General features: G+C 38.0%; 1 protein-coding gene across 1 annotated transcript in view; it reads right to left on the bottom strand.

The window, feature by feature from the left end:
* Positions 1–7,306: 7,306 nt before the first annotated feature.
* LOC124051797 (ephrin type-A receptor 5) overlaps positions 7,307–13,559 on the bottom strand; it is a 60,538-nt gene continuing 54,285 nt past the window's right edge. The window contains exon 19 of the mRNA XM_046375471.1: positions 7,307–12,950. Within this exon, the coding sequence (XP_046231427.1) occupies positions 12,839–12,950 (112 nt within the window). The 3' untranslated portion in view covers positions 7,307–12,838. The remainder of the gene's footprint in view (positions 12,951–13,559) is intronic.

Here is a 13,559-nt window from a genome sequence, read left to right as displayed (position 1 = left end):
GTATAAATGGCTAAACAAATGACCATGTTGACTGAGTATCCGAGTAGGTTGTCATAATTTGAATAATCTGTCAAGTGAAGTCAAACTTACTTGAAAAGCGGTTAAAACTCGTTTATTTGTGACAAACTTTTGTTGATAGATGATTGGGTTAGAAGGCTTTTGGCCAATGAGGTCAGGAGGTTCGGCGCTGCAGTTGCTGTTTTTGGTCTTATCATGGTCTATTTTAAGTTTTGCTCTATGTTAAAATTTGTTCTGTCTTGCCTATGGTGTCAGCGAGCTGATAAAATATGCATGGTTTGGACTTTTCACCTTTCCGATTTTTATTCCTTGTATAAATCAAAGGAAAATGGAGCCTTTTATGGTTGGAGCTCATCCATGTTTGATGTGCAGCCAGGAGGGAGACCTAGATAATAGAAGCTATCAGAGACATAGAGCACTGTGTGTGTGTGTGTGTGTGTGTGTGCACAGGCATATGCGTGCATGTGCCTGTGCTTGTGTGCGTGTGTGTGTCCTCTTTCGGATTCTGTTTCATTCCTAGGCATTAATGGACTTGAATGTATTACGACATACACTTTCCAAAGGTCTGACACTGAGCTAAACGGGTTCATGCACACACACACGCTCATGAACACGCCTATACATGCCTGTATAGTTATACTAAAAAAATTGGCCATACAACATGAGATGAAAATCAGCCAAATGAGATCATGTTTGTTAAGAAATATTATTTATTTATTATTAATATTTTTTTAATTATTTTTGCTCTATTTCAGACTGCTGTCAAAGTACAGAGACAAGCATATCGTGCACTCTGAAATATACTCATCCTAACCTTATACATCATTCATTCAGTCCTTATCCATTCGGACAAATCATCCATTCAAAGTAATTCAAACATTCATTGATTTTTCTGCCAGGGAGAGTACAAAATAAGAAGAAAATACCTCTGGGGGAAATCACTAAGGGAAAAGCACACAGTGATCAAAGTACAGCAGAGTGATCCATCATCGGCTCATATCTCTATCTGTGCATTTTGTTGTAGTCCTCTCTCACCGTGGGACAAAATCAATAGTCATTTTAGAAACATGACTTAATAATGACTTATTACACACTATAGTGAGCACTACTGTTGAAGCAAAGGTCAGACTGAGCAGCTGAGAGTTATGTTCATATGCAAAAAAATTTGTATTAGCTGTTTGTTTTTGTCACCAAGCGTATTTTTTAACCACTATATCAACATACTGTTAACTACAGTTAACTACGGTTACTATATCAACTGTTACTAATAGTGGCAAAAATATGTGAAATCAAAAAGACAATATCTCTTGTTCTGTAGCTTTAGAAGCTTCATTTATATTTGAAAAGTCCACAGACTCACAGTCTACAGTTTTTAAACGGGCTATTTCTTTAGTAGAGAGTGAATCCAATAAAAATAACGCAAATAGAATTCCATTTACCTCCACTGAAATGCTGTGGTAGCAGAAATGAACCAGATCTGTGTTCCTCCAAACCTGCTCACGTAACGCTAAAAGTATCAGCATCCTGTGCATCATGTGCTTCATGAGTGTCACACCACTCTGCGCACTATCAATTAATATGCATGGGCCAGTGAATATACTGCACGATTAAAATTCATTGCATGGAATTCCGTGCAGGTAGTGTTGAGATGAGAGCCACTTCGTCACACATATATGATGCATTACGCATGTGTGATACAGAGCAAGATATTTGCAAATGTGCAGGGAGAGTGACTGAGAAAGAACTCTGTAGCACACTCACACACATCACATACACAGTTTTTATTGAATAACAATATCCAGGTGATGCATTGCCGTCATTAGTGTGCCTGTGCAGAGCATAGTAAATATTAAGACAAATGGAATGTTTCTCACAGACACCAAGGAATTCTCACAGCTATTAACTCCAGTTTATACATATATGTGAAAAAACACCAATTTTCATATCATGTGCTACAGAAGATGGTGGCCCTGCTTTTTGTGATATTATTAGAAAATTGAATTTTCATATACAAAGTACGGAATTGCCGCCTTACACTTTTCTGATTGAACCCATATTTTTTTAAATGAAAGCCTCATGTTCTGTACAGACACTTTCTGAGATCAAGACATTTGTTTATTTGCCAGTTTGGTTTGGATTTAACTGAATTATATTGGACTGATTGGATTATAATGAACTGAAATTAACTGAATTACACTCCGCTACCCGATGTCAAGCAAAATGAATTGAATTAATCAATTAAACACGTTTATACGGATTTCAAAGACCAATAGATGAACGACTTCAAAAAATCAATTCTACAAGGAAAAAAATATACTTTTTAACTTCACTTTAACTTCACCAGTGTTGCGACTTGTTCAAACTGTGAGAAACATCTGGCCCTGCGCTCCCTCAGGATGCATTCAGGGACTTACTGTTGCTTTGCTTTACTTGCTCTAACACAGTCAGAACTATTAGTAGGTACACTGTTCAAACCTTACAGTGAGGAATAACACAAAGTTCATAACCAATGTTATGTGGTTTTGCAAGTTGAAGCAGTAGTGTTGCAGTGAATCTGATATACAGAAGAGCAATAACACTTGTAATGAAGCCTTGAGCCCACTTATTTGTAGGTGTTTAATTGCATTCTTCTTTCCACAAGCTGAAACAAAGGCTGTATCCATAATAAGGCATGCTGCAGCACTGACGATGCTGCTTCTTCTGCTTCAGCCACAAAAACTGAATCATGCAGGAAAAAGTAAAGAGACTGTGCTCCAAATCCAATCAAGTCCAGTGGCATGCACACATGTACATATGCATGGTGAGGCTGATTATGGAGGGTGTATAGCAACTAGAGGCTGTAGAGGATAATTCCCTTCAAGTTCTCAGTTGGTAATGTCAAAATAATTATCAGACCAGACAGCTCAGTGGGCAGGCAGCACCTCTTCATTATGGAGCAAGGCTGAGGGGGCTAACAAGCTCCAAATGTGGCAGCGCATACTATGCAAGGTTTGACATGAAACTCTGCAAATCCTTTTCACCTTTATCCTTAGGTTTTTCTCTGCTCTTTTTTAGCAGTTCCCTGATGCGCTTTCTTTCATGCTCTTGAAGGTTATGTCACAGCTGCATGGCTCTCTCTAACTTCTTCTTCTTGTTTGTTGAATGACGGGTTTCGCCAGCTCAAAGTTTATTGTTATTATTTGCATTAACAATCCTCTGCAAATGTAAAACAGACTGTGGGAGTTATTACAGGTTCAAATGGAGATAATTCTTTCATTTTATTTGTAATAAGATATCATTCATTTTTGTATATGTTTTAGAGTTGCTTCCATACTACACATTGGGACCAAAAAATGAGGTGAAGGACTAGTAAAAGGTAGTGAAAACCCTCTTTTAAAGAAAAGTACATAAGGGGTTATGTTCTTGGCTGATAAGGAATAAAATTGACCTGCTAGATGATGAAATAGAAATATAATTACCTATATTACATTTTTGATCGCTGGTCTGACTAAAAGATGACCAGTTTATTTGACAGGTTTTACATATTAGCAATAATTAATGACATATTTTTCATTGCATTGGATTTCATCACCTCACATTGAAGTAGTTCTGTCAGTATTCAAAAGTATCATGAATAAAATTACATTGGAAAAGATGCTGATTTCATTTTTATTGAGAAAATAGTAACAAAGAATGTGCGGCCAGTTAACATCTCTGTGTATGTGTGTGTGTTTGTGTGTGTGCCAGAGTGACAGAACTCATTACACCAGAAAAATAGCAACTGCATGTGTGTGGTGTATTGTAGTTGTTATAAATATATTACCTCCCTGGTCTCAGGTTAACTGCACTTTCGTGTCACCTTGACTGACCTTCCACACACATGCATGGCTGCACCTATACAAACTTAGACAGACACGCAGAGCCATTGCACCAAAGGGACTTCACATTAGGGACATTTCTGCTCATATGATTGACTGCTTCAAATAAAGGACCTTGGAAAAACATCTGGGCAAGTGACAAATACGTCCCACTGGCTGCTGTTGTGTGAAGGAGACAGATACTGGGGAGGGAGTGAGAGAGAGAGAGAGAGAGAGAAAGAGAGAGAGAGCATGTGTGTGTGTGTGTGTGTGTGTGTGTGTGTGTTATCTCCAACACTACACAAAGACCTGTGCTAGACTGCTACCGCTGTCAAGGTTTTTGTGTGAGTGTGCACGTGTCTAAATGTGTGTCCTTGCCAGCCACTTGACATCACTCAGCCCTCTCATGGCAGGCTTCTCGGATCAGTAGCAGAATGGATAAGGCTATTTACCAGCAGCTTATTTGGTCTGGGTCAGACCCCCTGTAACAGTTTAATGGGTGTTGATGGTAGTTGCTACATGGAGGCGAGCAGCTTTATCTGCACATGTGCACCTTGAGCTTCCATCTGCATGAGAAGTGATTTTTTTTTAAAAAATTACATTTTGACAACTAGCAGGCCATGACCTGGACATGCAGGGAAAATACATTTTCTTACTTAATTTAACAAGTTGAAATCGTTAGTTATATTAACAACAATATCATCTCTTAAAATAAGCCCATGCTAGAACACTTTTTCAATGGTGACAGATGGTTTGTGGACAGTCCTGAGTCAATATCACACTGAAACGCTCATTTCATTTTCTCATTCAACTGATTATATGCTTCAGTGAGCATGCTATGTAAACACCATCTCTACAGCCAGGGATTTCAATGATGAAGAGACAATTATGTAAAATAAATAAATCTATCCTGGGATTTTGATTTTGAGTTTTAGTTTTAGTCAGTGCACATAAAAGGTACACTTTAAAAATAGAATTATTCAAATTTTGCTTTTCAGATATACTGTAATTGAGAATTTAATGCAAATGAATTGTTTTAATGGGCGTTTTTATAGTAATCTACTCAAAAAGCAATCATGGTCACACTAATAGATGCACACATAGGCAATTACTACTTCAGCTAAGAGAGTGATTCCTGGCTAGAAAAACCAAATCCAATCCAATCCGAAGTGACCATAACCCCACAAAGCTTATAATTTCCCTGCAAGTTTCTGCATTTTTAAAAGGGTAGGTCAGGTCTGCTTCAAAACATGACTGCCATTTCAAACACCCTGCCCACTATAAAGTCTGCACCAGCATCAGCTTTTAACTATGAAGCACACCTCTTTCCTGCAGACTCTCATGATAACCTTTTTCCTCACAACACACAAATTATTGATATAAAAATTTATATCTAATGACAATAGCAAAAACAGGTGTGGATGTAGATGCACGTACAGTACAAACACAGACCAGAGCAACACAAAAAACCAACTGATTCACAGACACCTAACACAATCATGTCTAAACTGACAGCTAAGGTTCTGCTGAAGGTCACTCATAATGATTAAAGAGGCATCTCGGCAATGATTTTCAAATGACCCTTGGGACGCCTCGACCACTGACACCTCTTCAATAGAAAATTACTTTATCGTGCCCTGGGGTATCTGACTTTACACTGACACTGTGAAGGTCTAATAGACACCCAGACAGTTAAAAGTGGCAGACTGGGACAGAGATGTAAAGGAAAATAGAAAACCAGACAGAAAGACCCAATAGTCACAAATTGAAATGCCATGCAGATATGATGATGTACAGGCCTGTAGTCAGGCTCATGGAGCTGGTCAAAACAGACAGAGGCAGATGAACAGGCAGACAAACAGGCAGGCAGGTATGCAGGTATGCATACATATAAAGGGACAGCCGGGCTTGCCCAAAACGAGAACCCTGTCCATCCATCCAAGAACAATTCCAGTCAGCACCATTGGGAATACAGCTCCAGTGCAATCTCCCAACACACACACACACACACACACACACACATGGCCTACAGCTCTTTTCTTCAAGCCGCTGATACAGTGGTTTTGGTAATAGCCACGCTGATGGTGTGATGGCTAATTTCACCTTCATACACTTTATGTGCGTGTGTGTGTAGTAATCACCTTGAGCCGTACAGGCAATGCATTCCCCCAGAGATCAGCTAGGTTTGATTTGATATCATAACACACACACACAGCCATTTGGAGCTGATATTTACATATAAACTACTGTAGAGCTGTAAGAACTGAGCGTCACCTTCACACAATTCAAGGTTGTTTCAGAAATCATGAAAAGACGTGTAAATTAGGGATATTTTTATGTATTGCAAAAGAGATTAAGGAAATCATTTTCCATTGTAAAACCTGTCAGAAGGATTTAAAGAGGAAATCCTCCATAATGAGCACTCCCCACATTCTGTATACGATTTCTTGCATAAAATCAGATGTACCTGTCTTGTTTAATACGCTAATTGTAAGCAAGGCGTTCACATTTGGCTCGTTTGTTAAAGAGGGATCACACAATAACATGAGCTGCTGACATCAGCAGCTAACGCATCTGACAGACACACCATTGCAAGGTCTTGCATCATCAGGCTTTAAAACATCATGCATTTTACAGCACCTCACAGCTCATTATCACTATAACCCAGTGATGAACTGTCTGCTACTGGATTCTGTTGTCAGTCACAAAGCATCATCATCAATAACTTTCACCAAACAGCTTCACAAATATATGACGACCATGTCACCTGAGGTGGCCTTATTGACCATTGGTCTCCATCTGTTCCTCCTCTCCTCTCCTCCTTTCCTCCCAGTCTCCATCAAGACAAAGAGAAGAACTGCTAACTGACTGCTTTGTTACCCTTACAGTCTGTATCTCTACCAATGAACCACGTCTAATTGCTTTACTGGGAAACATCTTTGAGCACTTTCATTGTTTGGATTTAATGCAGCAGCTCATAGAAACTAACGGGATACAAACACACAAAAAACAGCTCACAAATCCAAACAAAGTACATTACAATAAAGTTCATAAGCTGTAGGTTGGCCTATTAACTGGTGATGCTGAAAAGCAATCGCTTCCAATAGCGACACAGCCGCATCCATAAACATTTAATAACTAACTGAAATTGGTGCTGTACTATGCTAATGTAAGGGGTCACCAAAATTGCCACAAAGCATCATGGGAGGAATGTCTGAAACAAATTCAACCTATCTCACAGCTGTTGAGATACAACAGCCTGGACTGAGTTGTCCCTTACGCCAGCTGTTCGTGTGCATGGCTAAAAATGGCATGTGCTGTAGTAAATACTTTTACTCAAAAGGTACAAGTAGACCATGAGAGGACATATTTTTAATGTTTGGTCATCCTAAGGACTGGTAATGATGGCGATGTACAGCAAAGCAGACAATGAAAGCTACTTGAGGAGATTTTTAAAAATGTTTTATTGCAAAAATATAGAATTTGAGAACACACTACAAAAACATCAACACAAACATAATACATGACAGTCTCAAAGACAAACCAATAGCACATCAATAGCAAAGTATTTTTACTGTGCTTTCAAAGAATCACAAAACAGTTATTCAGTTGTTTAAAACTTTATGTGTGAGTTACCGATAACAAGATCATTGTTTTTAACCTGGGAAATGCCAAATTATCACATACCTGCTTTTGTATGCTGACATTCTAAGTGAAAGTTGCACATTTTCCCCTAACGCCAAATTTGTCATGACCCAAATAAGTATATCTCCTATTTTCCTCTTCCTGAGAAGTTAACTATACAGTTATAAAGTGGGCGGGGCAATTGGTAACAGAAGTATTTTTCTTACAGAAAATTTGCATTTGAAAGGGTACTTTTAGCAAAATCTCAATGTCACTCAACACATAAACATTGGAGTCTTCAGTACTCTTATGTCAATTATAAATATTTCAATGCACAGTTGCTTTAGAGAAAGCATCTTCCCACAGTCTGGTTTGTCAGTGGCACAAAATACTACAATACCCACTTCCTCACTGGCTGTTGATACAAAGATGTCAGCTAGAGATGGGAAATCAGTTCAGGCTTATTTCAAACATCCTGTGTCTGTGCCTATGATTCAGCCAAAAGAAAGTTCATACCACCTTAGTATTGGCAATGCTTGAACTTGAGCTTGTCAAAATATTAATACTATAGAGGGAAACAAAGAATTTTACTGCCAGGACCATGGCCCAGACACAGCCCCGCCCACCTCTCTGCTTTATATCTGCGGTTTTCATATACACCAACACTTTTCATCATTATGAAGCGTCTTAAAACCATTAAGATGTCAGTGTAACCTCTTATGGTTGTTATATCCTCACACATTTGTGTATGTAAATATGTTTTTTTTTTTTGCTATTAATATCAGGTATTGCTTTTGTACATTTGCTAGAAGTCAAACCTTCAGTCTGACTTTTTATGCAGTGCTTTTATTACAGAGTAATTCCAGCAATCCCCAATGTCTATGATATACTGATGTGAAGAAATTAAATTGCCCTCTTCTGAAAGTCAATTTTGAATGCCAAAGTTGTTGATTCTGCAGTTACATGAAATGTATTATGTAACATGATTTGACACTGAAAAATTAGCTCCTGCATAAACACTTCACTGCATGCCTGATGGAGTCCCAGCTGACATTCACTGTAGAGTAACAACATATCAATAAATTTAGTCTCTGCTGGTTTGCTGTGCTTTGTTTCATCCTGATAAATGAGAACTGCTTAATAAAAGACGGTCAGGATAAAATCACGCCATTTCAGAAGAACTGACAATAATTCATTTGAATTAATGAAGATATTTCACACGGCAACATGTATCAACTAAACTGTATATTCATAGTTGTCTGCAATGACCTCAGATCAATATCAGTTTTCACACTTTTGTAATTAGCAGTGGTTATGCTGAAGTGTCACAAACACTTAGCCAAAATTTCTGGCTGAAGTTTATTGACATCAATGGCTAGTGCTTTTGACCTTTGTACAAAATCATATAATCTTCTCACTGTCCTTAAAGATTTCTGTCAAACCCTGTGCTTACGTTCTGAAGGTGTACTGTTGTGCCTTATACAAGAAAATGGTGCTCTACATCAATGATGCTTAAGTTTTCAACAGATAAACAGCTTTGATTTGTTTTAAAAATATTACCAATGCATTGTGCTTAACTCTCAAATTTAACACCATTGGAAGCATTGAAAATATGTAGTGATAAAATCAGTATAAGGAAACACAATAATTAATTATATAGTAAATAATTGAGAAGAACTGAGACCAAAAAGTCAGTCACCTACAGACATTTTTAGTCAAACAATAGGAAAACATATTTCTCATAAAGTGCAAATTAAATTAGTTCCAACATACACATTGTCTGACATTCTTCTTATTGCCTGTAGATATTGATGGCAAAAAGTAAGTTCATAGAAAGTTGGGGCACAATTGGGGCATAGTATTTTGGTGGGGGAGGAAATAATGGTGCTTGAAAGATGAGAGGCACTTATTAGGGTGTACTATTCACCAACTGTTCATGCCCCAGGCATAGGTTTTAAGTTCAAAATCAAGTTGGAAAAGGGTGGTTGTAAAAAGCCAATACCAGGAAATTTGGGTAGGATCAAAACACTGTGAAGCTTCCTCAAAAACCTAAGGTATTTATATGACTGAAGAAGCTTTAATTGAATACATGCTGGGTGGTAAATTAAAGGCACCCAGCACAATTACTTTCACTCCACATGCCTTATGTTATCTAATATAAAAGGTGCACCACACTATTGATGCATTCCCCCGCTAAATTAAACATCTGCATAGTCACAATAGTCTACATAAAGTATATGTTTTACTGCCATAGAGATGGCTGCATTTTTGAGAATAATAGATCTTTAACTAAAAATAAGTATGCAGTGGATAAAAACAGTACAAGCCAAACACTTAATGCTGCTAAATGGCTACCGTTCACCACCATTAAAACCACAATATAGTATATTAATGTACAAGTTGGATCCAAACCTCCAAAGCTGGAAACGTAGACTAAAGAGACGATGCAGATGTTTATCTTTCAAGCAAACTTTCACTCCAGTATGACATTTTGATTTTAAAAATCACATATGCATGTACAATAACTCACATTTTTTTATATATACCATCTAAGTATAATCTTGACAGCAGGTGGAAAAACCTGAATGTCACAAGTGAGTTGGTTTTCTACCACTGATGAGACCCTTTTCTTTGACTCCCCTTGAGCTCAGAGGGAGGTCTGAGTGTTTAAAATCAAAATGCTTTCTAAATATGTGATATACCCCTTTAAAACCTTACATTCTTCTTATGTGCTTTTCTATGATTTCCATACAGATACCACCTCTTATAAAACTAGCTTTACAATCTCATTTTGTTCCCACCCTTACGTCACAGCACTAGCAGTATAACCGTGTATAACCAAGAAAAAATATGAGCATGTCATCTGCAAAGAGGATATATATATATGGTCAGAACTCCATTCCTGCTTAGGTGAACAGGATGGTGAAAAGGGTCAAGCTTTACTGAGTAGCACTGAGCAGCAATGTACAACATACCAAAGAGAAGTAAAGCAAGGGCTTGATCACTGACATCATTTTATACCTTTAAACCATATCAGAATTTCATAAATCAATCCCTGCGCACCCTTTTCAAATTTCATTACAACGGAGTATTTGCTGTCTCATTTAGGGCCACTGAAAATATTTCTAGTTCTTGCATCAAAAGTTGAAATGAAACACAATCACTGACAATGTAACATAAATATTTGATCAATCTGCATACGTCTGGGTGCCTTTATATGGGGACAGATGTGCTGGTTGCCCCCAACTGACAATGGTCCAGGTCTGCGTAGCAGGAATTCTGATTTAGAATATTTGTCACTATTTACTAATGTGTACTACTCTGAGATGCTTGATCAATACCAACTTGTCCACATGATGGTAGACAGAAGAACAATGCTCCCTGCTTTAAATATATAATACATTATATACACGAAAGACATGAAGGCAGAGCTGCTCAGTAGTCCCATAGAGTATTACGATGAAACACAAACTGTGTACATCATTTTTCCTCATTTTTTAGTATAAATAAATAAATGATTATCAAGTTGATCAATATTGCCTCCGTATTTTCAGCAGTCCTGTATGAGTGAGGTTTATTGTGGTGTGGCAGACATGGTGGAAAGAGACTCCAGTGAACTGAATAGATTGCTGAGGGTTTTCTGCGGTACCTGAAGGTTGTTGGTTCTAAGTAAAGGCTCCTTGAAATTCTGAGTGCACTCTTGGGTGAAGGCTGCATTGGGATCCTACGAGAGATTCTATTAGAATCTGAGCAAAGGATTCCATTGTAATATCAGTAAACAGTCCCGATAGAATCTGGGTAATCCCTTCATGAACGTCTGATCAGGATTGACTGAACTTTCCATGAATTTACAAGAATGAAATGAAAATTGGATGGATCCAGTTCAGTTCTTCTGGAAGTGCCTTTTGTGTCTGTCCCATTTGAATGTCTGACGTATAACCGGCATGAAGGTTCATCAGAATCTAGGTGAGGGATCCATTAGTGTCTGAGCAAAGGTTCCAGTAGAATCTCAGTAAATATTTCTGTTAGGTTACAAGTGAAGTGCGTCTTGATGACGCAAGAACCTGCACAAAGGCTACCAGGAACCTGAGTGAAAGTTCCACTGAAAGAAACGTGTCCAGTGTTTGAAACAACTTTCATTTTAAATCTTCATGGTCTAGGAGTTGATTGAATGAATTCTGTATGAAACCATCAAGATCTCAGTGAAGATTGCTACAGATTTTGAGAGCAAAGATGACAGAAAGCTGAATCTCTTACACAATCTGCGGCGTCATTTGGAAGCTGGTATGAAGGACAAGAATGGTTCTATTGCCACATTCTATCCCTATTTGACAGCATAAACATAACAGGTTGATGCTGCAACTGAGCATTGTGTAGTGCTATACATTCAGCCAGAATAACAGATATAGAGAGTATCCGAACACCTTAAGCCTTTCATCTTTTCATACTTTTATAGGTTCAAAAAGATCCAAACACATCTAGTCACTAATTGCACTGTATTTTAAATTTAAATGTTTTTAACAAAGAATGTTGCAACATGTGCTTTGGAAGATAATGACATATATGATGTTGAATACGAGTACGCCCTCTGTGAGCTGTACAGCTGGATTGCAACTGCATTCGTGCTGCATGAAGACCTGCCAAAAGGCCAACAATTAAACTAATAAATCCAAAGCACATCAGCATGTCAAAGCAAAGACTAAAACTACGATTTTGCTCTTGGTCCATTATTACATGTTTGTCCTGCCTGAGAAAAAATTTAATTACTTGTAATGGAACTGTAATTCCAGAGAAAAGAGTCATTACTGTTCGGATCCACTGGGTTCAGATCACCTGAGACATTCTAAAAAAGTTCACTTTGATCCCACTGCATGAAGCTGTCATATCTGTGATACAGCCAAAAGTGCCGGTTTGCTCTCAGAGACATACTTGTGGTTTCATATTTGATCTGAGAGAATCCAAACAGTGCACAAAGATATCAGAATCCCCAAGATTCACACAAACCGAATAATTAGAATGAAAAGTCTTCACTTGATTCCAGTTCAATTTAGCTTACCAAGATCTTCCCTTCATGTAGCGCCACTCAGTTCAGTTCAGTTTGGTTTTAGTGCTGCAGTGTCAAATCTCCTCAATGACACCACAACCAAACGCCACACTCAAGAACCACAAAAATGTGGATCCTCCAGTTTAGATCCATAAACCCAAGGTTTCCTTGTCTGTAGAAAGTGCTAAGCCGCTCTAGGTCCAACAGCAAATTTGAGTCTTTTCGTCACACATAGGTCCATATGTAGTGTGTATATTATGTGTGTGTGTGTATGTATGTGTGTGTGTGTATGTGTGCACGTGCCTGTACATATGCATCAGATGTTTACAGTAGAGTTGGTGTTGTTCATATGAACTCTCATCTCCTGAATACTAGTGATGATTTTTTTCTGATGTCCAGCCAGGTTCACACCTACTCTTCGAAGATCTCTGAAAAACAGTACACAATAAAAAGGCCCTTATTGATGAAGCAGTCTAATAAATACATTAAAAAATGATTGAAAAATTAGCGTACTTTTCTTTACGCTGAGACGTCAGTCCCTGGGTTATGCATTCATAGTTTATACTGATTTTCTGTAGCCATCTCCACCATCTTAGTTCTGTAAAGGGTACTGACTTTTTGAACTTTTTCATCATTGAACAGATCCTGCATTCTTATTTTGCTCTGAGCTTCACTGCATTTTGTGACAATTGCTTTTCTAACTAAAAACAAAAGACATAATAATGAAAAATGTACACGGTGCAGGGAATGCCACTAAAACCGAATTGTGCTTTTGAGTGTTGAATCTGAATCTTAATATGAATCTTGTCATTTTTCTAAATTATGATCTTTAACAGGCCCATTCCAACCAGTGTTACTGAGGGGAAAAAATGATGACAGTGAGGTTTGCCAATTGCCCAGAGTAACAGGGAGATTTTGCTGTTGATTTTGTAAAAATATAACGTTGCACTGCTGGAAGCTCCGCAAGCAACTCTGTTGCAATAGGGTGGACGCAGAAATCCCTGAGACAAATATTTAAAAACCTGATTGACTGAAAC

This window comes from Scatophagus argus, chromosome 20, assembly GCF_020382885.2.
Source record: "Scatophagus argus isolate fScaArg1 chromosome 20, fScaArg1.pri, whole genome shotgun sequence".
NCBI lineage: Eukaryota > Metazoa > Chordata > Actinopteri > Scatophagidae > Scatophagus > Scatophagus argus.
Note: the sequence above shows the minus strand (reverse complement) of the source record. Positions and strands in the feature narration are given on the sequence as shown.